The following is a 26935-nucleotide window of genomic DNA, read 5'->3' on the forward strand; positions in this document are numbered from 1 at the left end:
TTGTAACCTAATAACACCTCTGAACTTATTTACAAGACATTTCACGGATGTTATTATGGTGACATGGCTGGTAGCTAGCTGCAAAACCCTGTTTCCTTTGTGTGTAAATATATCCTCTTTGTCATATATTATGTAAACACCAGCGAGAAATAAACACTTCTAAAACCAAAAACGCTGTTTTTGTAACCTCATAACACCTCTGGAGTCATTTACAAGATATTTGGCAAATGTTAGGGTGCATGCTAATTTCCGCGAATTGGAAGCTAACTTCCTATGGAGTTAAATTTGTCTCAATACCTGCAAATGCACAGAGGGTGATTGACAAATATGCCTTAGTTTGCACAACTTCCACTCTTAAAACCTAAATATTGTTTATGATTGACTGATTGATAAAGGAGCTTTATTGAACATGTACAAATTGTACGTAAGACAACTGCAAATTATAAAGAACACAATGCTCATATGGTCGAGAGTATTTTAGCATTGCATTATATTTTTATTCTCTGTCCTTTAAATGTTCAATATGTAGTCTACTTTCAACTGGTGACTTTTCTGTTTTGAGGTTCTTATATACTTTATTTGATTTCAATTCATTATATTCTATATTGTATTCACGGTAAATTTCACTGTCCTCACTGACTGAGCTTGTTTCAGGTTTGCAACATATGTTTTTATTACTGTCTCAGTATCTTAGTATTTGAGTGATCTAAACTATAATTTTATCATTTGGTTGGTTATTTTAGTTTTCTCCTGCCATAAAGAATCAGAGATGAGTCCTTGAATGTGTTAACGTATTTTACAGAAATAAAGTTGAGCATAATTGCATCTTCCACAGTGAGAGATTCCATTATGTAATTTATTGCATTCTTTTACTGTTGAGTCAACTTTCCAGAGCTTTAAAGCAGATTTTTTTAAAAAATATTATTCTCTGTGCTGTACAGCCCAGCTTCGTGTAGTGATCAGAGTAGCTTCACAAAATATTGAGTCAGGTCCATAAGTATCTGGACAGCAACACAGTGTTTGAGTTTGAATGCTTTACCACAGAGTTCAAATAAGACAATCATGTTGTGCAGTGTAGACTTTCAGCTTGAACTCAAGAGGTTTAACAAAATATCAAATGCACCGCTGAGGAATTGCAGCAGTTTTACCACCCAGTCCCTCCAATTTTAGAGGTCTTAAGTATTTGGACAATGTAAATACAAGGTTATTTTTATATACAAATCATCCATTTTTTTACAACCAGTTTTCTTTATACAAGTCAGGGGATGGATTGATGAACACTTCGTGAACACAATAATTCACAGAATCTGTGCCGGATGTTATTTACATTAATCTTAAAGAAATACACACATTATGGTGGTATCTGGTAAATCTGCCTATATATATATATATATATATATATATATATATATATATTTGCATTAATTATTAAGATCCTATTGTCTTACTTACAGTTTTTACATGTTCAATTAAGCCCCTCTATCTAACAATCAATCATGAACAATGTTTACATTTATGAGCTTTTGACAAGAGCAGAAGTTAGCTTTGAGATAGCGGAAGCTAGCGTGCATGCTAACATCCACAAAATGTCTTATAAATCCTTCCAGAGGTGTTATTGGGTTACAAAAACAGTATTTTCAGTTTTAGAAGTGTTCTTGCTAGCTTTTACATAATATATGACAAAGAGGTTATATTTACACACAAATTAAACCGTTTGCAATTAGCCTGTGATGTCACCACATTAACATCAGCAAAGTGTCTTGTAAATTACTTCAGAGGTGTTATTAGGTTCCAAAAACAGCATTTTCATTTTTAGATGTGTTTATTTCTCCCTAGCTTTTACAGAATATATGAGAAACATGTCATATAAACATATAAATGAAGTGGTTTTACAGAGACCTGCCACTGACGTCACAGTGCCGCTCTACTCTGATTGGCTGTCAGCCCGCCACTCAAAAACATAAATAAATAAAAAAATGAAAATGGAACAGAATGAAACAGAATGTGACCTTTACCCTCATTAAATGCCTCTTAAAATAAGTCAAGGTTAGCCATCTTTGAACTTGCTCACGGTTTGTGTCCTAAGAATGTTCCCTGTGAATTTGAAGACTGACAGTAATAGGACTGGACTTGTACTTAGCACAGACAGACGGATGGATGGATGGACACAAAGTCTTTGCAATACCCGATGGTCATATTTGATGACCTTGGGTAAAAACAGAGTTACTGTTTAAAACATACAAGAAATCTGATCTTGATCTGTTTTCATACCAAACAAAACAATACAATATAAACAAAACCAGATCAAATCTGGGCTTGAGTTGCCCATGTGCCTTCTGAAAAGCTAGAGCTATAATTTCATGTCTTCTTTTGAAGAATATTCTCTGTGCCACTGCACCATGAAACTGTAAAATTATAGAGACAGCAGACAGAAGTTGTACCTTGGACAGTTTTGCCAGTGAAACCCTGTAACTTCTCTGGGCATGTCTGGCTGTTATGGTGGCTTCCCTCACTAGTCTCCTACTTGCATGCTTACTGTGTTTTTGTAAACTATCTACTCCATATAGGTTTACCATACAGTGTCATACTGTCTGTATTTCTTAATGATAAATAAATAAAAATGGACTGCATTTATATTGCGCTTTTCCATCTGCATCAGATGCTCAAAGCACTTTACAAATCAATGCCTCACATTCACCCTGATGTGAGGGTGCTGCCATGCAAGACGCCCACTACACAGTGGGAGCAACTAGGGGATTAGGGCCCTTAGTGATTTTCCAGTCAGGCTGCTCTTACCAAAAAATAGTACTGATAAGTATATAAAAAGTAAACTGGAAGTATACTTGAAACATACTTGCATGTACTACTTTTTGGTAAGGGTGGGATTTGAACCGAGTATCATCTGGTCTCAAGCCCAACGCTTAACCACTAGACCATCACCTGATTAATGTAAATGAATTCCAGCACATATTCTATGACTTGGAAATATTAATGTATCCATCCCCTGACTTGTCTCAAGAAACTTATTTAGTTTGCCCAATAAGTTTTAATCTCTAAAAATGGAGGAACTATGTATACAAATTGCCGTAATTCCTAAAAGTTAATGTGATAGTTTTGTCAACTCCTTGAATTAATGCTGAAAGTCGACACTACAAACACATCTTGATTTCATTCATCAACATTGTGGTGATGTACACAGATAAAAATTACAAAAACTCTCTCACTGTTCAAGTATTTATTGATTTGACTGCATACTCATGTATGAACATGTGTGGTATCTCACTATTTATGTATTTGTTACATTTAACTGGAACATTACTGGATGTCAACTAAAAAAACTACATGGTGTAGAAAATGCTGAGCAGTAAATTTATCCCAGGAAAATTCTTTCAGAGGAAGTCTCAGGTTTGTTTTGGACCCAGTCTTTTGTATGTTATTTGCATGTTCTCTCTGTGTTTGCATGTGTTCCCTCTAGATGCTCCGGCTTCATCCCATTTCTGAAGACATGCAGGTTAAGTGAATTGGTCACTCAAAATTGATTGTAGGCGTGAGTGAGAGTGGGAATGAGTGTGTCTGTGTATATGTGCCAACCCCAGGATAGACTGGTGTCCTGTCCAGGGTGTACCCCACCATGACCTTTTAGAACTCTCTCAATCTTTTTGGAACCACATGGAGTCTGAAATTGTAAATGTGTTTTGTGTATAGCTAACACAAATAATCATTTTTAACAAGTCAGAAGATGGATACATGAAAATTTCCAAGTCACTGAATGTATCTTGGACTTAATGTACTTCAATCATTAAGAACAGTATGGTACTGTATGACTAAACTGTCCAGAGTAGGCAGTTCTCAAATATTAAGTGATTGAGCAAGAAAGAAACTAGTGAGGGAATCCACCAAGAGACCCATGACAACTCTGAAGGGGGTATAGGCTTCTGTGGCTGTGTCTAGACAAACTGTGCATTGTGCAACTTTAGACTTTTGCACCACCAGTCAGAATTTTATCATGGAATATGAGAGAAAAAGATTTTTGTTGAAGAAGGCAGATTAAATCTGGACTGGAGCCTCATGTGCATTCTGTCAAATTGTATCTGAAATTTCACATCTTCTTTTTGAAAGAAATAATTCTTGGTTTCTCTAAATCTGGTCACAAAAGTTGCAACAGACAAAAATTGCATGATGCACAGTTTCTCCAAAGAAAACTACTCGAAAGAAAACTAGCTATAACAATGATTATTTACATTAATAATATAAACTTGATGTTAATTTTGACCAATTACTTACATGCTCTGAACATTGGAGGGACTGTGTATAAAAATTAGAGCCCAACTGAAATTTTCATGAACATATTGGCATCTGTGTTGTTTTTGCTGAGATAAAGACTTTAATTTAACCGAATAAACAATGCAGTTAAAACACTATGGCTGTTAGAAAAGGTGCAGTTATGTAGTTTGTGTAACAGTGGGACACAGATGTCAATCATGGCTGGGACCCCCATCATCTGTGGGTCACATTACCTACAGGGGCAAAGCAATCAGCTGTCATTTATTTTCAAGTTGGCGTTTTACAGTGACAAGAGAAAAGTGGTTGCTATTGCACCAGCTAGGCAGGGCCAAAATAGACAACAAGTCTATTTTGTAGGCCTCTACTGGTGGTTGGCTCTCACTGCGGTATTGTATCACTTCCTGTTCCGGAGCACAGCGGTGTTTTGCTGTATCTGTTAGCTGTTTAATCTGCGCAGTTAGATTGATCTAGATAACTAGATAACTAGATAACGATTTGTTTCCCAGTGTAATCTTCACGTGCCTTAACTAAAGCACTCCCTCTGCTGAATCACCTCTAAATTATTTACACATTATTCACTTTGTGTGTTTTTAGAAATCCGCTAGCTTAGCGCAGCTACTAGCTCTTAGCCGGTTTAGCATGGCGGCTTCTCCTGTCTCTCCCGCACTTTTCCGCTCTGGGTGTGAAATGTTTAGTTATTCATCGGCCTCCTTTAGCAGTAATGGTACTTGTAATAAGTGTAGCTTATTCGTAGCTTTGGAGGCCAGGCTGGGTGAATTGGAGACTCGGCTCCGCACCGTGGAAAATTCTACAGCTAGCCAGGCCCCTGTAGTCGGTGCGGACCAAGGTAGCTTAGCCGCCGCTAGTTCCCTTCCAGTAGATCCCGAGCAGCTGGGAAAGCAGGCCGACTGGGTGACTGTGAGGAGGAAGCGTAGCCCTAAACAGAAGCCCCGTGTACACCGCCAACCCGTTCACATTTCCAACCATTTTTCCCCACTCGGCGACACACCCACCGAGGATCAAACTCTGGTTATTGGTGACTCTGTTTTGAGAAATGTGAAGTTAGCGACACCAGCAACCATAGTCAATTGTCTTCCGGGGGCCAGAGCAGGCGACATTGAAGGAAATTTGAAACTGCTGGCTAAGGCTAAGCGTAAATTTGGTAAGAATGTAATTCACGTCGGCAGTAATGACACCCGGTTACGCCAGTCGGAGGTCACTAAAATTAACATTGAATCGTGTAACTTTGCAAAAACAATGTCGGACTCTGTAGTTTTCTCTGGACCCCTCCCCAATCGGACCGGGAGTGACATGTTTAGCCTCATGTTCTCCTTGAATTGCTGGCTGTCTGAGTGGTGTCCAAAAAATGAGGTGGGCTTCATAGATAATTGGCAAAGCTTCTGGGGAAAACCTGGTCTTGTTAGGAGAGACGGCATCCATCCCACTTTGGATGGAGCAGCTCTCATTTCTAGAAATCTGGCCAATTTTCTTAAATCTTCCAAACCGTGACTATCCAGGGTTGGGACCAGGAAGCAGAGTTGTAGTCTTACACACCTCTCTGCAGCTTCTCTCCCCCTGCCATCCCCTCATTACCCCATCCCCGTAGAGACGGTGCCTGCTCCCAGACCACCAATAACCAGTAAAAATCTATTTAAGCATAAAAATTCAAAAAGAAAAAATAATATAGCACCTTCAACTGCACCACAGACTAAAACAGTTAAATGTGGTCTATTAAACATTAGGTCTCTCTCTTCTAAGTCCCTGTTAGTAAATGATATAATAATTGATCAACATATTGATTTATTCTGCCTTACAGAAACCTGGTTACAGCAGGATGAATATGTTAGTTTAAAAGAGTCAACACCCCCGAGTCACACTAACTGCCAGAATGCTCGTAGCACGGGCCGAGGCGGAGGATTAGCAGCAATCTTCCATTCCAGCGTATTAATTAATCAAAAATCCAGACAGAGCTTTAATTCATTTGAAAGCTTGACTCTTAGTCTTGTCCATCCAAATTGGAAGTCCCAAAAACCAGTTTTATTTGTTATTATCTATCGTCCACCTGGTCGTTACTGTGAGTTTCTCTGTGAATTTTCAGACCTTTTGTCTGACTTAGTGCTTAGCTCAGATAAGATAATTATAGTGGGCGAATTTAACATCCACACAGATGCTGAGAATGACAGCCTCAACACTGCATTTAATCTATTATTAGACTCAATTGGCTTTGCTCAAAATGTAAATGAGTCCACCCACCACTTTAATCATATCTTAGATCTTGTTTTGACTTATGGTATGGAAATTGAAGACTTAACAGTATTCCCTGAAAACTCCCTTCTGTCTGATCATTTCTTAATAACATTTACATTTACTCTGATGGACTACCCAGCAGTGGGGAATAAGTTTCATTACACTAGAAGTCTTTCAGAAAGCGCTGTAACTAGGTTTAAGGATATGATTCCTTCTTTATGTTCTCTAATGCCATATACCAACACAGTGCAGAGTAGCTACCTAAACTCTGTAAGTGAAATAGAGTATCTCGTCAATAGTTTTACATCCTCATTGAAGACAACTTTGGATGCTGTAGCTCCTCTGAAAAAGAGAGCTTTAAATCAGAAGTGCCTGACTCCGTGGTATAACTCACAAACTCGCAGGTTAAAACAGATAACCCATAAGTTGGAGAGGAAATGGCGTCTCACTAATTTAGAAGATCTTCACTTAGCCTGGAAAAAGAGTCTGTTGCTCTATAAAAAAGCCCTTCGTAAAGCTAGGACATCTTACTACTCATCACTAATTGAAGAAAATAAGAACAACCCCAGGTTTCTTTTCAGCACTGTAGCCAGGCTGACAAAGAGTCAGAGCTCTATTGAGCCGAGTATTCCTTTAACTTTAACTAGTAATGACTTCATGACTTTCTTTGCTAATAAATTTTAACTATTAGAGAAAAAATTACTCATAACCATCCCAAAGACGTATCGTTATCTTTGGCTGCTTTCAGTGATGCTGGTATTTGGTTAGACTCTTTCTCTCCGATTGTTCTGTCTGAGTTATTTTCATTAGTTACTTCCTCCAAACCATCAACATGTCTATTAGACCTCATTCCTATCAGGCTGCTCAAGGAAGCCCTACCATTAATTAATGCTTCGATCTTAAATATGATCAGTCTATCTTTATTAGTTGGCTATGTACCACAGGCTTTTAAGGTGGCAGTAATTTAACCATTACTTAAAAACCATGACTTGACCCAGCTATCTTAGCTAATTATAGGCCAATCTCCAACCTTCCTTTTCTCTCAAAAATTCTTAAAAGGGTAGTTGTAAAACAACTAACTGATAATCTGCTAATCTGCAGAGGAATGGTCTATTTGAAGAGTTTCAGTCAGGTTTTAGAATTCATCATAGTACAGAAACAGCATTAGAGAAGGTTACAAATGATCGTCTTATGGCCTCAGACAGTGGACTCATCTCTGTGCTTGTTCTGTTAGACCTCAGTGCTGCTTTTGATACTGTTGACCATAAAATTTTATTACAGAGATTAGAGCATGCCATAGGTATTAAAGGCACTGCGCTGCGGTGGTTTGAATCATATTTGTCTAATAGATTACAATTTGTTCATGTAAATGGGAAATCTTCTTCACAGACTAAGGTTAATTATGGAGTTCCACAAGGTTCTGTGCTAGGACCAATTTTATTCACTTTATACATGTTTCCCTTAGGCAGTATTATTAGACGGCATTGCTTAAATTTTCATTGTTACGCAGATGATACCCAGCTTTATCTATCCATGAAGCCAGAGGACACACACCAATTAGCTAAACTGCAGGATTGTCTTACAGACATAAAGACATGGATGACCTCTAATTTCCTGCTTTTAAACTCAGATAAAACTGAAGTTATTGTACTTGGCCCCACAAATCTTAGAAACATGGTGTCTAACCAGATCCTTACTCTGGATGGCATTACCCTGACCTCTAGTAATACTGTGAGAAATCTTGGAGTCATTTTTGATCAGGATAGGTCATTCAATGGGCATATTAAACAAATATGTAGGACTGCTTTTTTGCATTTGCGCAATATCTCTAAAATGAGAAAGGTCTTGTCTCACAGTGATGCTGAAAAACTAATTCATGCATTTATTTCCTCTAGGCTGGACTATTGTAATTCATTATTATCAGGTTGTCCTAAAAGTTCCCTGAAAAGCCTTCAGTTAATTCAAAATGCTGCAGCTAGAGTACTAACGGGGACTAGAAGGAGAGAGCATATCTCACCCATATTGGCCTCTCTTCACTGGCTTCCTGTTAATTCTAGAATAGAATTTAAAATTCTTCTTCTTACTTATAAGGTTTTGAATAATCAGGTCCCATCTTATCTTAGGGACCTCATAGTACCATATCACCCCAATAGAGCGCTTCGCTCTCAGACTGCAGGCTTACTTGTAGTTCCTAGGGTTTGTAAGAGTAGAATGGGAGGCAGAGCCTTCAGCTTTCAGGCTCCTCTCCTGTGGAACCAGCTCCCAATTCAGATCAGGGAGACAGACACCCTCTCTACTTTTAAGATTAGGCTTAAAACTTTCCTTTTTGCTAAAGCTTATAGTTAGGGCTGGATCAGGTGACCCTGAACCATCCCTTAGTTATGCTGCTATAGACTTAGACTGCTGGGGGGTTCCCATGATGCACTGAGTGTTTATTTCTCTTTTTGCTCTGTATGCACCACTCTGCATTTAATCATTAGTGATTGATCTCTGCTCCCCTTTACAGTATGTCTTTTTCCTGATTCTCTCCCTCAGCCCCAACCAGTCCCAGCAGAAGACTGCCCCTCCCTGAGCCTGGTTCTGCTGGAGGTTTCTTCCTGTTAAAAGGGAGTTTTTCCTTCCCACTGTTGCCAAGTGCTTGCTCACAGGGGGTTGTTTTGACCGTTGGGGTTTTTCCATAATTATTGTATGGCCTTGCCTTACAATATAAAGCGCCTTGGGGCAACTGTTTGTTGTGATTTGGTGCTATATAAATAAAATTGATTTGATTTGATTTGATTTTATATAAATGCTGAGCGAAGCAAGACAGCGATTGCTAGTCCAAGTGAGGGCAGTGTGATTGAAGCATGACATACATTGGTTGGTTGTTTTTATAGTTATTTATAATAAAGTTCATGCTTAGAATACAAAACATCAAGCCTCAAATAAATTTTTTAATCTTAAGGATAACAAAATATAAGGAATCATTGCCAATTCTTTATGTATATTTTAACAGATCTATTGGTATTGAGGGCAGCACGGTGGCTTAGTGGTTCGCACTGTTAATTCACAGCAAGACGGTCATGGGATCGCTTCCCACCTGTGTCCTTTCTGTGTGGAACTTGTATGTTTGCCCCGTGTTTGCATGGGTTCCCTCTGGGTGCTCCAGCTTACCCCACATCCAAAAACATGCAGGTTAGGTGAAGTGAAAACGTTAAATTGTCCGTAGGTGTGCGTGCGGGTGTCAATGTCGAATGTCTTTGTGTGACCCTATGATAGACTTGGTGTCCTGTCTGGGTTGTACCCTGCCTCACGCCCTATGACTGCTGGGATAGGCTCCGCCCTCCCACCCCCCCATGATCCTTAATTGGAGTAAGCGGGTATTGAAAATGGATGGATGGATACTGGTATTGAGGCATCACGGTGGCTTCATACTTAGCACTGTTGCCTTACAGTAAGAAGTTCCTGGGATTGCTTCCTACCTGGTCCTTTCTGTGTGGCATTTGCATGTACTTCTCATGTTTGTGTGGATTGCCTCCAGGTGGTCTGGCTTCCTCCCTCTTCCAATGACATGCAGTTTAGGTTAATTGGAAACTTTAAATTGACTGTAGATGTGAATTTGTTTGTCTGATCTGGCCCTGTGATAGAGCGGCAGCCTGTCCAGAGTGAACCCCACCTCTTGCCCAGTGACCAGTGGGATAGTCTCCAGCTTCCCTGTGACCCTAAATTGGTATAAGCAGATGTACAACCCCAATTCCAATTTAAGTTTGGACGTTGTGTAAAATGTAAATAAAAATAGAATACAGTGATTTGCAAATCCTCTTCATCCTAATTGAATGCACCATAAAGACAAGATATTTAATGTTCAAACTGATAAACTTCATTGTTTTTGTGCAAATATTTGCTCATTTTGAAATGGATGCCTGCAACACGTTTCAAAAAGGCTGCGACAGTGGTATGTTTTCCACTGTGTTACATCACCTTTCCTTCTATCAACACTCAATAAGCTTTTGGGAACTGAGGACACTAATTGTTGAAGCTTTGTAGGTGGAATTCTTTCCCATTCTTGCTTGATGTACAACTTCAATTGTTCAACAGTCAGGGACCTCCGTTGTCATATTTTGCGCTTCATAATGCGCCACACATTTTCAATGGGCAGCAGGTCTGGACTGCAGGCAGGCCAGTCTAGTACCCGCACTCTGTTACTACAAAGCCACGCTGTTGTAACACGTGCAGAATGTGGCTTGGCATTGTCTTACTGAAATAAGCATGGATGTCCCTGAAAAAGACGTTGCTTGGATGGCAGCATGTGTTGCTCCAAAGCCTGGATGTACCTTTCAGCATTGATGGTGCCATCACAGATGTGTAAGTTGTCCATGCCATGGGCACTAACACACCCCCATACCATCACAGATGCTGGCTTTTGAACTTTGCACTGGTAACAATCTGGATGGTGTTTTTCCTCTTTTTGACCGGAGAACATGACGTCCATGATTTCCAAAAACAATTTGAAATGGGGACTCATCAGGCCACAGCACACTTTTCCACTTTGCGTCTGTCCATTTCAAATGAGCTCGGGCCCAAAGAAGGTGGATGTTGTTGATATATGACTTTCGCTTTGCATGGTAGTTTTAACTTGCGCTTGTAGACGTAGCGATGAACTGTGTTAACTGAAAATGGTTTTCTGAAATGTTCCTGAGCCCACGCGGTAAGATCATTTACACAATGAATGATGCTGGTTTTTAATGCAGTGCCGCCTGAAGGATCAAAGGTCACGGTCATTCAATGTTGGTTTTCGGCCTTGCTGCTTACATGTAGAAAGTTCTTCAGATTGTCTGAATCTTCTGATTATATTATGGACTATAGATGATGGAATCCCTAAATTCCTCGCAATTGAACATTGAGAAACATTGTTCTTAAACTGTTGGACTATTTTTTTTCACGCAGTTGTTCACAAAGTGGTGATCCTTGCCCTATCTTTGCTTGTGAACAGCTGAGCCTTTTGGGGATGCTCCTTTTATACCCAATCATGACACTCACCTGTTTCCAGTTAACCTGTTCACCTGTGGAATGTTCCAAAGAGGTTTTCTTTGAGCATTCATCAACTTTCCATGTCTTTTTTTTTGCCCCGTCCCAGCTTTTTTGATACGTGTTGCAGGCATCCATTTCAAAATGAGCAAATATTTGCACAAAAACAAAAAGTCTATCAGTTTGAACATTAAATATCTTGTCTTTGTGGTGTATTCAATTGAATATACACTGAAAAAAATGCTACTTTGGATCAACTTAAAAAAATTGATGTAATTTGTTACAGCTAATTTTTTTATTTTCTCACAATGTATATTTAGGATTTTGTAAAGTGATTCCAGCAGATTTAAACTGGAAACCACAATTTTCCATTAGACCAATCTAAATAAGTACTTTGAATGAAGTGCACTGTGTTTCACTTTTTTCAATGTAGGTTGAAGAGGATTTGCAAATCATTGTATTCTGTTTTTATTTACATTTCACACAATGTCCCAACTTCATTGGAATTGGGGTTGTAGAAAATTAATTTATCAGTATCATACATTTTTTACTCCCTAATATTGGTATCATTATTGGACCACCAAAATTACACATTGGTTAGACTCTTAGAAAAATGGTGGTAATTCCTCAATAGTTAATGTGATGTTTTTCTTTACTCCTTTGAAACACACTTAAACCTCTACACTACAGCCATACTGATTGTTTCATTTCATCTCCTCTGAGGTGGTGCACAGAAGAAAAATTACCACAATTCTGTCATTGCCCAACTAATTATGGACCTGACTTTAAGCCTGTCATTGTTTAAATTAGTCCCCAAAAATCACAGCACAATCAGCATGAATTCAACTTGCACTTTGTAAAAATTTACATTTTCCCTGAGTATATTATATTTTTACAATTTATGTGCTTTATTTATGTTGAAATGTTACCACTTAAGATAGTGTTCACTTTCTGACATAAAAGTGCTTTACATCTGTAATTATTTGGGTGTTCTACAGAATGCTACAGATAAAAGCCTTCAGACGGATTTGAACTCACAACATTTTGGTTAAGACATGACACCAACATAATACATTCAACACTGAAAACTCAGCATGTGCCACACCTCTTTATTTTTCACTCAGTGTACGGAGAGGAACAAATAATAGCTTCAGATTGTCAAATTACACTTGCGGTGAGCTGAATATGATCAACCCAAGAAACAACTACAACACTGCAAACTTAAACTCTAAGAGGAGAGTGGATTTGTTAATCAAACACTCTGGTGTTAAACACTCCAGTAGTTATATTTTATAAATGATAAGTTCGCTTTTCGTAACAACCCATTTATTAAAACATTTTTATACCAATGTAGTCTCTGTGTTCTTCTCACCTTTGACAGCTGCTTGCTTGCATGAAGTACTTTTTTTAAGGAAGCAATGAATGATGGAGCAGCCATACTGAGAGTTAAAACTCATGCTCCAAATAGCAACAACATAATTCAATCTCCTTTGTAATTTTGCATTAGACCAGTCTCAGATGTTAGCTCAGGTCAGTTTGTTTACTGCGGATGTGTTGCACAGTAAACAACAATGGCATTTACTGATGTCAACAACATTATACACTGTAAGTAATCATGAAATGCATGAATGCATGAATAACCACACTATGCAGTCTAAAGGTTCTGACAATGTGAGCTAGGTTTGGGATCTTACACTTTCTGAGATATAAGTAGGGAAGAATAAAGGATGGGGACCACTATCATTTAGGTAAAACTTTTTGGTTTACCTTAAAAATATGATGTCAGTGCTACCTTAAAATTTTATGTTCATGAAACAAGCGTAGTTTGTTCTTCCAGTACCACAAAATGTGTGTCTGAAACAAACAAACAAACAAACAAACAACAAACAAAACTTAAATTGAATGAACTAATTAATGTCTGTTTGTTTTGGTTTGATAGTTAATCCAATCAAATCCCTTGATAAGTCACATAACTTGCAAAATTCAGCTGAATTAAAATAATTTGTAGTGTGAAATCTCCATCACTGGGTAGCTGATTTAAATTTGCTACTACTTCTTTGAAATGATAAATGTGTGTAGCTCTTTTGGCTGCTGGTTGCTCACTTTGGTTTGCCACAGCACATCCGGTATGGATCTGCACATTAATTTGGCACAAATTTTACACCAGATGCTCTTCCTGATGTATTTTTCTGGCAGTGCAACCACAAATCTGATGGTGAGGATAAAAGTCCCATCAGTGAGAAAGAAGAGGAAATAACAAAGGACAAATTTATTATTTCATATGTATTTATTTTTCATTATCAAAAATGAAAAAGGCCAAAGGTTTGCTTAATTAGATATCGATTTTTCCAATTACTTTTTTTTTTGCAGCTCAAATGTTAATTAGTAATATTGCAACCCAATCTTCAGCATTTTTTTCTCATACTGCTGTAAAATAATGTGTTTAAAAAATATTGACAATTTTTTTGAATATTAGATTACTGTTAAGTGAGTGGAGGCCTTGATTGCTAACAATATTTTATTGTGTGTCAGGTTGTAAAAAATAGTAAATAATTGAAATAAAAATGCATACTGCTTACAAGCACAGAATTGATCCTGCTTATTTAAAAAAAAGACCCAAAATTGAAAAAAAAAAAAAAAATCTCCATCTCTGTGGGTGCAAAAATGATTTTTTTTTTTTTTTTTGCTGTATGATCATTTGAGTAATATCACCTTCAAAAGTGATGCTGCTGTGATTTCCTATAGTATGTGTTAATGAGCCAGAAACAGTGCTGGTAAGGACTCTGTGCCTTCATTAATTAGCAGATAACCTTTATGTTTGGCGTATATTCTAACAAAATGATTGCTATCCTATTGTGGTGCCGTATCCTTGGTATAAAACACGCATTGTCCCTTTGAATAATTGAGACCAGCGGATTTTGCCTGCATTATTTTCCCTTGGTCAGCAACTAGCTACTAGTTTTGTCCCCAAGATCAATTACCTTGGTAACACAACCAGAGAGAGAGAGAGAGAGAGAGAGAGAGAGAGAGAGAGAGAGAGAGAGAGAGAGAGAGAGAGAGAGATGTAGGCACAATAGGGACTGTAGGTATGCTAAATACCTCTGGTTCCTTATCCGGGAACTACCTCTTTCTCTGCTATTGGGCCACTGGGTCACGTGGTAAAAGTAACTTTACAGGGCTGCTCGAAGAGTAGGAGGGCTTTATGGAGCAGAAAAACGACAAAGCTAGAAAAATTATTTTCCACTCCAGAAATTAATGATCATGAGCTCGTATTTGATGGAGTCTAACTACATTGATCCGAAATTTCCTCCATGCGAGGAATATTCGCAAAATAACTACATCCCTGAGCATAGTCCAGAATATTACAGCCGCGCGAGGGACACTGGCTACCAGCATCACCACCAGGAGTTATATCCTCCTCCGCGGGCGACCTACCAAGAGCGCCAGTATAACTGTGCAAGCATCCCTGAACCCGACACGCCACGGGGACATGGAATACCCCACTCCGCGCACCTGCTGACAGGGAAAGGGCAGCCTGCTTCATGTGAAACCCCACAGTTGTCTATGTCCCCCGCCACCCCACCGGCCGCAACCTCCGCCTGCAACCAAGCCACCCCGGAGCATCCGAACAGCACATCCTCCTCCAAGCAGCCCGTGGTCTACCCGTGGATGAAGAAAATTCACGTCAGCACTGGTAGGCAACTCGTGTGTTTATGTTGTGCGCGCTCCTCGCGCTCCTCTCTCCCCTTTATCAGCCCCTCTGACTCCCATCTCGTTGCCAGCCCCCTGCTCCGATAGCGGGGAAGCCTTTTGAAATGGCACAATTGAGGCGGATTTACGACTCGGCATTGGTAATTACACCCACCATAAATTTTATAGCCGAGGTATACTCAGGGCAGCCGTATCACCATGTGGCTTCTGCTGTTATGTATTGCGCGATGGAGAGAGGAAGAGGAATGGAAGGGAAGAAGGGAAAAAAACGAGCTTTGTAATCTTGTATTAATAATTTAGCTCATAGTTGGATGTGAGTGTCCTCTCATTACGCACGAGAACTTCTTAACTCGCCATTTATATTTCTTCAACAGCTAAACATTCGTATCCAATAAATCTTTCCATCTCAGGCCACTCTTGTTTACCCCTCCTTTCTCCATGTGTCTCTCCTCCTTTTTTTTTTTTTTTTTTTTCTTTCCAGTGAACTCGGGTTACAATGGGACGGAGCCCAAGCGCTCCAGGACAGCATACACCCGCCAGCAAGTCTTAGAATTGGAGAAGGAATTCCACTATAACCGATATTTAACTCGGCGGAGGCGCATCGAGATCGCCCACACCCTGGTTCTGTCCGAGCGACAGATTAAAATCTGGTTTCAGAATCGCAGGATGAAATGGAAAAAGGATCACAGGCTCCCGAACACCAAAGTGAGATCATCCACCACCTCCTCCTCCTCCTCCGCCTCCTCCACCACCTCCGGGTCCAACACAAGCGCAGCAGCCGGCGCTGTGGCCGCTGCCTCGGCCACTAACACAGGGGGCCCCGATGAACTGACTGGAGCACAGCATGGCGAGGATATTACCAGGTTATAAACCAAGAGGAACTGGGTTATTTATAGAACAATTATATATTTTGTTTTCGTAGCTATCGTGCGGTTTCCTTTAACTCCAAAGTTATATAAAATGCATGTTATATAGCATGGATTACTGCGAATACCGATGGATTATTTTTACGTGACACAGGGTTTAATTTATTTGAAGTTCAATTAAAATGTTTTTTATTGAAATGTTTTGAATGAAGGAAAAAAAGTAGAAAAAATATACATTTTATCCAAATGTTATTGTGGGCCATTCTTTCTTTTTCTTTTTCTTTTTCCTTTTTTTTTTTTTTTGCCCTGCTGCCCAAGGTGAAATGCACAATCTATTTATTTCAAACAACACTGGAAGCAAATCAATATAATAATAGTTATTTTTGGTAAAAAAAAAATAAAATAAAATAAGATGGACCACACCATTGATCTTGAACTTGTGTTTAGGATAATAATGTGTGAATTACCTCGTGTATTTCAGGATTATTATGTTTTTTTTTTTTATTTATTTGCAATTTAGTTTTGTGGTGTTGATGTTGTGTTTAGACCGTTAAAAAGCAGATTATTGTGAAATGCAATAAACGGAGTTTAGTGTTATTGTGCTAATCATATTGGTCAATAAAACAGTGAGTGTCGACTAGTTTTACACACGTTTTGGTTGAAATTCTTTTGAGGAAAGAAGTTGATATGTAAGAGATCTTTCTCACATGTGTCCAGATTGGAAGATTAAATCGCTGTGGCTTCAATCCTGCTGCTCTTTGGTGCGTCAGCAACTAAAAACAGATGTGTGTTTTTAAGTCTCACTCTTTGATTTTATTTATTTATTTATTTGTATTTTAGAAAATAGTTTGGGCACCATTCTGAAGGGCACAAAGGCCCTCCATGCACTGTGGTACTGCACAGTGCACGTTCTGACCTCAACATGAAGCTGCATGCATTTTAATTTAGACAACAAATGTTTTAGAGAATGTTGTGGAAAATATTCTTACTGAGTTTCGTACACACAAGTAGTCACCTTGGTTTTTCTAGTCCAGTTTGCCACTGCAGTTTTCAGATGTGAAATAACAAGAAGAGGAAGAATAAAGTCGTGAATTGCAGATAGAGTCAACAAAACGCGTCATGTGGTCTTCGTTAACAGTGAGAATGATGATAATGATGATGATAATGATGATGATGATGATGAAGTCAACTAGATGACATTTTTTAGGGGTGTTTCTTTTTAATCTTCACTTTTTTAGCTATTAAATGTGATACATGTAGCAACAAATTCTTCTGTATTTTTTTTTTTTTTTTTGCCTGCAGCTGTTTTGCAAGAAACCACAAACAGTGCAATTTAAAGAATAGCTGAAAATCTCCAGTGTGCAACGTCATCTGCCACTTTTTGTAGCGCAAACACAACAAGGTTGTTTATAAAGAACACACACACACACACACACACACACACACACACACACACACACACACACACACACACACACACACACACACACACACACACACATATATATATATATATAATTTATTTATTTGCTGATGTGTGCAGAATGATTCAGTTTAAACATGACTTGAACTCAGGGACGCGCAAGAATTTGATAAATTATTGAAATTGTGACATGAATAGACCTTATAAAATGCCTTGCCTAGTGGGGGGCGACGTAGCACAAAAGGAAGAGATATTCTTCTCCGCCATCAATCTTTCACTACATTGTGTTATGTCCTGGAAAACCTCTCTGACAACAGTCACTTCTGATCCTGCAAAATGTTCTCTCCTCGGACTTGTCCTGCGGTATTATTATTATTACGAAATGTGAGAGTTCAAATTGTGACTTTTTTTTTTTTTAATTAAGCGCTGGCAACAAGCATCGGTTGAAATTGTCTTTTGGCAGTGGCTTTGCAAAGGCACTAGAATGGCGGTGAGACGGGGCTGAAAAATGAATCCAGGAGCCTTTATGTTGGTGGACAGGTTGGAAAAATTAATGTGCTCGCAACAGTCGCAGCGTCCCTCCAATGCCTTTTCTAGACTCTGTCGCCTCCATGTCGTGAGGCTGAAAAGGTACTTTATTGAAGTTTGGGGGTGAAGTGGGAGAAGGCCGAGTTCACCTCGAGGACACATTTTCTGTCCCATTAGGTCCATTTCAGTCTGGATGGCCGACCTCTCCAACCCTCGTGACCTGCCTGAGTCTGTGCGTGCACCTTCTGTGTGCGCCCTGGCGCTCCCCCTTGGCTTCGGCTTTCTTTGTGGGTTTTTCTGCGTTGTGCTGGTGTAGAGGCCTGCGGCGGTCATCACCGAATGTGTCGCCCCTTTTGTTGACCAGAGTGACCCAAAAACACAGTGCGTCCACCCGATCTGCAGGACTTCTGTCACTACGTTTGATCCGCGCCTGGATCAAACATATTGTTTGAAATATTCTGGCGTGCATGATTGTGAAACGTGACAAAACCCGTCTGAAAACATGACAAAACTCATATCTATTAAAAGCGTGCAACTGACGCCTTTTAAATAACGAATGATAAAATTTCCAAATTGAATTTGAAGTTTTCTAGGTTTTAGCTGGATGAACTAAAATGTCTCAAATGGGGAGTCAAGTAAAAAATAGTTTCACTGATGTGGTCACGTGACTTTTGTGAAACGTGAGAGGACAGATGGCCTCAGGTTAGCACTTCAGCTCAAAAGTGGGCTGCAAAAGTGAGCTTGCCAATTATATGTGTGACAGTTTGGGGACATTTGGTCACTGTGGTTAGTTTACGGATAGGGACCATCAAGATAAAAAAAAAAACAAAAAACAAAAAAAAAAACTTTTTGACAGTTTGTAGAGACTCCACAAAACTTCCTAAAACTTTAATTTTTACACTACCACTGAAACCAAAATAATATCATATCTGCATTTTTGCTTTCGGTTGACCTCAGGATCACCACAGGAGATTGGGATATGGCACAAGTATTTATGATAAATATTCTCCCTGGCCCAAGTCCAGTTCTGTATGGAGGAAAAACATGCTAAATTCCAAATGTTCATCCAAGCCAAACTCTAATCAGGATTTTAACTCTGCTTCATTATTGACATCTGAGTGGATCAGGTGTGCTGCAGAGATTAAAAAAAAAAAATCCTTCATCCAAAATACTTAAAATTTGTCAAGTGATGATTTTGAAGTCTGGTGAAATGTAACTAATCTTGATATATATATATATATATATATATATATATATATATATATATATATATATATATATATATATATATATAAAATAAACATGTTAAATTTATTTTATCTATGTATCATTATTATTTTCACACAGAAACATAAAAAAAAAAGTTTGTTTTGTGTCCAGCACCCAGAAGTTAAAGAATTTATCCCAGTGATGATTATTTGTGTGAAAAATCTTCTGAGATGTGTGAGGCTGCAAGTGCAGCTGCACTCTGAACCACCACAGGCGCCATTTGTTTGAGCTCCTGGACCATTTGTGTAAAGTACAAACGACGCATAATTTCGGTGGTGACACTTATTTTGACTTTACTCAACCACTGAGTTAACTCAGGGGCCATACCAGGAGCAGCTGTAATTATTGTTGGAATAAACAAAGTTGTGATTATTATTATTATTATTATTATTATTATTATTTTTTTTTTTTTTTTTTTTTTAAAAGATGAACAAAAACTCTAGTGGTTTAAGTGGTATAAATCAACCTTCTGTTTGAGCAAAAGTGAAAACTCTCTCAACAATCTATTTGTGTTCATTTAAAATATACAGCCTGTTTATTTTTATTTAATTTTTTTGTAAATGCAAACAAATAATCCATTAAACAGGTAATTTCTTTACCGTTTTAGCTGTCTTACCTGTGAGAAGAGATTTAAAAAAAAAAAAATCCGCTTGATTAATCTTGTGTTCTTTCGGGAGTTATGTCCTTAAAGTTGAAGATATCTCCATCTTAATTTGAATTTTCATCGCCAGTCTTTTTCTTTGCTGTAGCTGAAGCAGCACTTTAAGTTCAGCACCTTGCAGGTCTGTTTTAAGTGTTTGAAATTCATGTTTATGACTCAGTCGAACTGGTTTCTTTTTTTTTTTTTTTTCTTTTTGACTCTTGAATAAGATGTTTTTTTTCCAGCTCACATCATCGCACTATCTGATTTATGAACACCTCAGGCCAAAACTCTCTATCTTACAGGACATAAAAACACTGAAATGTTTGAGCAGAAAAAAAAATGATTAGCTGATCCGGCTGCTGGCGCACATTTTATTTCCGGTTTTAAACACTTTTATTTTTTCTTCCTCCACACAGGTGAGCGCTTCCTTGCACCTCTCTGGGTTTGTAATGATGTTTTGTGCATCATAAAGGCTGAGAGTTGAAACAGGGGTCAGGCTGCTGTTCTGCAGTCGCGCGCGAGGCTGTGTGCACGCTGACCGGCAGTGGGTGTGTCCATAAATCCGTAAATCTCTCTCCCGTCCGTTAGGGAGCAGATGCACCGCGTCTCTTCTTTTTGTCAGCGCGAGAGAATCGAATGAATTTACATAAAAGTGGATTTTTTTTTTTTTTTAGAACTCCACCAGACGTGTAAAAATGATTTAAGGTCCAGGCGGAGCTGGCGAACATCTCGAGCAGCTTGGATCAACAGTCCCTCTGCAGACTTCAACATCACATCAGCTGGGAGATGATGGCCTGGATAAACTTACCCATAATGCTTTATGTCATCATAACGCCTCGCAGAGAAATATTTCATTAGCCTATTTGCTGCATCGTTGAGGACCTTTGAAATTACAGTCATTTTCCTTCGTTCAAGGTGTCGCCAGGGGCCGCACAGTCACTAGACTGAATTATGATCATGTTATTCACTTTTCATTAGCCAAAGTGATCTGAATATGGGGTTTTGAGACTATAGATCCGCAATTATGTATAGGTTAAGTGAAAATAGACTTTTCATGTTATTTGTTCTCCAAAATTATTCTGCTGTGTAGTTGTGTAGCCACCAGTTGAATGTCTGATTTAGTGAGGTTCATTCTGTGGGCACTGAAAAACAAAACAAAACAAAAAAAAACCCAAACCTCAGCCTGAATAGAATCATCTGTAAAACAAAATAATAAGCTTTACTGAATATTAATTTTGGGAATTAATCAAGAAAACATGCAAAAGTAGATTCATACATATAACCTATCAAATATTTTTGTGGCTATGTGGACTTCTGGTCAGTCAAAAGTAATTTGAAAACTAGTTTGTTTATTGTATTTAAATTGTCTGGCGTTTTAGAAATCTTACACCAGGGGTGGATTACTGCATGGGTTAGCTTGGGCTGGAAGCCAGTGGCCCGATGTCATTTGGGGCCCCACATTTTTTCCTCCCACAGACATACTGTGGAGAATGCATATCATAACACAAACCCTAACACAAAGAATAGACAGAATAAATACTGTCAGAAATAACACATATCAACAACTGCCAATGGAAAACTTCCATTGCATAATGGGAAACGATGCACCTCAGGACACAATAATAAAGGATTATTAACTTTGCTTGCTCGGTCTGTACAGGAATATCAGACCTCTGTCTTTTTTGTACGGTCCTCGAAAATAATTTGTTTATTTTATTTTATTCAAGCTCGTTTGCTGTTAATTCCCCCAATTCAAACTTGTCAGTGATAAAATTTGCTCAGAGAATGGTCCTCTTTGTTGCTAATAATATCTTTTTTCATTTTTAGTTTTGTTTTATTTCACACCATGAAAATTATAAATAAAGTCACAAATCTGATACGTGATCCGGACTGATTGTCATGGTAAGGGTCTGATATGGGAAAATATCAGATTGGACATCAGCCAAGCAGAGCGCACCTACCATCGTAGCCATATAATAATATGTTTTATGTTGCTTAAAGTAACAAAAGATGCAGAATGTTTGAGGACCACTCTTGAAAAGTGTTTGACTAAATAGGATGTTTTCACATATCTGTAAAAAAAAAGGGGGGAGCATTTAAAGATATAGTAAGTATTGTTGGAAACATTTTATTGTTTCAGTGCGATTTAACCTACAATCTGTGATTATTATGGTGATTTAAGGTTCAACAGAGAATCCACCTTTATATAATCACACAAAACATTCTGAAATTATTCTGGTAATGGTCTGATATGGAAAATATCAGACTGTAAATCAGCCAATCAGAGCGCAAGTACCGTCGTAGCCATATAATAAAATGTTTTATGTTGCTTAAAGTAACAAAAGGTGCAGAATATTTTGGGACAATTCTTGAAAATGGCTTGACTAGGATGTTTTCACATATCTGTAAAAAAAAAAAGGGGGGGGGTGGGGGGACATTTAAAGATATACTAAGTATCAGAGGTGGGACAAAGTCACCATCAAGTCACTCTCAAGTCATCAATATGCAAGTCCCAAGTCAAGTCTCAAGTCATAATGACCACCAATTGTTTGCAAGCTGACTTGAGACTTGACTTGGGACTTGCAGATTGATGACTTGAGAATTACTTGACAGTGACTTCATCCCACCTCTGCTAAGTATTGTTGGAAACATTTTATTATTTCAGTGCAATTTAACCTACAATCTGTGGTGATTTAAGATTCAACAGAGAATCCACCTTTGTATAATCATACAAAACATTCTGGAATTATTCTGGTAATGGTCTGATATGGGAAAATATCAGACCGGAAATCAGCCAATCAGAGCACGTGTACTGTTGTCGCCATATAATAATATGTTTAATGTTGCTTAAAGTAACAAAAGGTGCAGAATGTTTTGGGACCATTCTTGAAAAGCTTGACTAAATAGGATGTTTTCACATATCTGTAAAAAAAAAAAAAAGGAGGGGGCAGACATTTAAAGATATACTATGTATTGTTGGGAACATTTTATTTCAGTGCAGTTATTATTATTATTACGGTGATTTAAGGTTCAACAGAGAATCCACCTTTGTATAATCATACAAAACATTCTGGAATTATTCTGGTAATGGTCTGATATGGGAAAATATCAGACCGGAAATCAGCCAATCAGAGCACGTGTACTGTTGTCGCCATATAATAATATGTTTAATGTTGCTTAAAGTAACAAAAGGTGCAGAATGTTTTGGGACCATTCTTGAAAAGCTTGACTAAATAGGATGTTTTCACATATCTGTAAAAAAAAAAAAAAGGAGGGGGCAGACATTTAAAGATATACTATGTATTGTTGGGAACATTTTATTTCAGTGCAGTTATTATTATTATTACGGTGATTTAAGGTTCAACAGAGAATCCACCTTTGTATAATCACACAAAACATTCTGGAATTAATTGTTAATGAAAGTAATATTTGACTGCTATAAAATAATCAGATAATCTGTCATCAAAATACTAAAAAAGTGAAAGACATTCTAAACATTCTAAAAATAAATACATGATAATTTCATGCATCCTTTGTTATATCTTATAGGAAACAAAATAAAATACAAGTTATTCACATTTCAGATATTGTTAAAGATTTGTTTATATCTGTATTATTTCCAAACCTGCCTTTATTTTTAATGATGTTCTGCTGAGGACCACCATTATTAATAATTGTACTTTTAAAGGGACATGTTATAAATAATAAGAAAAGGGCCACTGAAGTACAAAACAGTGGAGTGGGACCTGTTAACACCCTGAAATTAATCGTTATAACCATTTATAAATGAAACACTATAAGAAAAGTATTAAAAACTCCTATTATCTTAAAGAGCCAATGAAGGTCGATGCTTTAAGAAACAAATATTCCCACTTTAGTTGTTCATAATACGTCTTACTGCGCACCCAGTAAATTCGATTTGACAAGAAAACAATGCACACCTTACCTGATTCGTGCTTATTTTTTTTACACTTTGCATTTTACAGATCTGTACGTTTTGCTGTTGGAGATGCAAATTCAGCAGCTCAGGATGGATTCATGTTTATCTGTTAGTCTCTGCAGACAGACAGGGTTTGGACTGTGGCCGGCCCAAATTAATTAACTCTGTGTTAATGCACATGCTTATTCAAGAGTCACGACTTGTTCGGGAAATTGACAACGTGTGTCTTTTCCTCACTTATGAAGTGCAGTGTGCAAACCCCAGTCCTTTCATTTCACTCTGCATTGTTTACAGCAGTACAGGGCACCGAGCCCATAAATCTTCTCCTCGCTGTGCCAAGACAGCGCCATTTGTATGCACCGTTTTAACCGACAGCATCCTTTTGCCCATTAAGGTCTCTGCTCTGATCTGCACAGCTCTGTCCCCTGGAAATACTCCAACCGATCCGCGCCTTCGTTACCGAGTCAACCAAGGCATTACATTTCAGCAATATTTAGTTTAACAGAAAATAAAAACGCAGTATGGCGCGCTCTTAAAAATCCCCAGATTTCCCCTTTGTGGCGTGCGTGCACGCGCGCGTTGCGGGATCCAGACATTTCCCAAAGCCATTTTCGCGCGCAAGTTATGAAAAATAAAAGTTTATCGACGGTTTCTTCGCTTGTTTGTGTCAGCAGCCGAGAGAGAGAGGGAGAGGCTGAGAGCGCAGAAGGTAAGGAGGAATTGTAAAAGGGTTGACACCCAGAGCGACCGGCGCGCTTTTGTGTGTGAGAGAGAAAAATGATTTATTGCCGCTGAGGCGGTTCAAACAGAGTTCACGGAGAATTGTGGTGGAGGCGCGGAGGAGCTAAATTATGGTCTTGCTGAGCTAGTATATCATAGATTCTATCTCCAATTCACAGAGTGTGTTCAAGGGTGTGAGGAAAAGAAAACAAAACGAATTTAATTACTTTAGCCGCTTTAACCACTGCTGGAAAAAACGGCCATAAAATAATAATAATAATACAGTATTATGGATATATATATATATATATATATATATATATATATATATATATATATATATATATATATATATATATATATATATATATATATATTATATATATATATATATATATATACATTTGTGTGTTGCCTATCTATCTATCTATCTATCTATCTATCTATCTATCTATCTATCTATCTATCTATCTATCTATCTATCTATCTATCTATCTATCTATCTATCTATCTATCTATCTTGTTGTGTGTGTGTGTGTGTGTGTGTGTGTGTGTGTGTGTTGGAATTTGTGTTGATCACAATCATCTGTGTGTACTTAAGCCTTGTAGACTTGTATAGTTGGGTGTCGAGCAAATTTTCAAAATAATGGAAGAAAAGCCAGTTTTTAATGATCATGAAAGAGTCATATGAATATCATTTAAAAAAGTCAGCTCTATTAACAATGTTTGAAAGAAAGAAAGAAAGAAAGAAAGAAAGAAAGAAAGAAAGAAAGAAAGAAAGAAAGAAAGAAAGAAAGAAAGAAAGAGAAAGAAAGAAAGAAACAGTAAATTCACCATTGTAAAACTAACACTGATAGTGTTATATTAACACTGCCAGTGTACATATGGTCCTACTCTGGTCAGAGTGGGACCATATGTACACTGGCAGTGTTAATATAACACTGGTGATTTTACTGTGAAGAAAGAAAGAAAAGAAAGAAAGAAAGCATAATATTGGTTCCATGCAGGCAGCAGGTACAGTCTTTGTGATGGTGGCAGTAGAGGTGAAATGGAAAAGGGGGAAGGCTCCTCTTCTAAACTATGCAACCCTGAGTGCATAATCCATCACTGCTGAGAGACATCTAAAGAGGGTTTTCTGGACAGCTTTGTTGTGGTGAAACACCAGAAGGAACTTGTTTCTAAAGGCTAGTTCATCTGAGATTAATAATGGCACATGATGTGCTGGCGTTAGCCTGCAGAATCTTGATGATTTAAAAGGGTTTTTGGGGGTGGGGTGGATCCATGGGTTTAGATCCATAATTCTGGTTATTAAAACACTCTGACTATTTCTCACAATCATGAAATCAAATTTAATATATTTTTTGTAATTCTTTGGTGTAACCTGTCACCCATATTGTTCCAGAGATATTATTCATGACTTTTAAACAAATAGGAAATATTTTATTGAAATGTATTATATATTGCATGCACCACACTGTATTATTTGCACACTGGAGGAACATCTCCCCCTTTGTCCATCCAGTAGGGCAACAAACGGCATCAAACGTCATCCTGTGTGAATGTGGCCTCACGCAGAGGGACGCTGGGTACTGTACCCTGATGCCTGATTAATGCAAATTCATCGAGTCCATCTATAGAGAAAAAAAATCTCTAATGTTTGGCCCCTTTGTCTTTGTGTGGCAATGACTGTTAAGCCTTTGTTTAACCACTCCCAGTGAATTAAGTGGAAAGCTACACCTCCACTCCGACAGCTGGAGAGGAGAATCCAATTGTTTAAAGTCACCTCAGTTTTAGGCTTGTTGCAAACAAAATTATTCGAGCAATCAAATCCATTTAGCACACAAAAATAAAATAAATAAAAATACTGACAGCAAGCCAAACAAACAGATAAATAAATCATTTTTAATTTTTGTTTTGTTTTGTTTTTTTTAAACTACAAACAGGAGCTTGAAAGTAAGAATACTCGGTTTATCATTATGTTTCCCTGCGTGGGAATATCCCACATCATATTTTATTCTGAGTTTTTTTTATCCCTTCATCTGGAAAAGCTTCAGTCAAACAACGAGCTGTGATCGATTGTCGGTTGTTCTCGGTAATGATCCTCGCGTTGCTTTTGATATATATATATATATACAGCTGACCAACCGAATTTATCCACAAAAATTCGGTTGGGCAGCAGTTAATGCAGCGATTCCTCCTGCCAAAAAATATGCACGTTACAACAAATCAGAGATTTTCGGTATGAAATCTGCATGGCTCCCAGCACACACATCTCTCTCTCTCTCTCTCTCTCTCTC

General features: G+C 38.1%; 1 protein-coding gene across 1 annotated transcript; it reads left to right on the plus strand.

Moving 5' to 3' along the window:
• Positions 1 to 14624: 14624 nt before the first annotated feature.
• hoxc4a (homeobox C4a) lies at positions 14625 to 16763 on the plus strand. The gene is made up of 2 exons (XM_034172446.1): positions 14625 to 15232; positions 15731 to 16763. Exons 1-2 carry the CDS (start codon positions 14794 to 14796, stop codon positions 16117 to 16119), a joined length of 828 nt encoding a protein of 275 aa, XP_034028337.1. The 5' UTR covers positions 14625 to 14793; the 3' UTR covers positions 16120 to 16763.
• Positions 16764 to 26935: the final 10172 nt, after the last annotated feature.

The sequence above is a fragment of the Thalassophryne amazonica genome, chromosome 6 (genome assembly GCF_902500255.1).
Source record: "Thalassophryne amazonica chromosome 6, fThaAma1.1, whole genome shotgun sequence".
Taxonomy (NCBI): Eukaryota; Metazoa; Chordata; class Actinopteri; order Batrachoidiformes; family Batrachoididae; genus Thalassophryne; species Thalassophryne amazonica.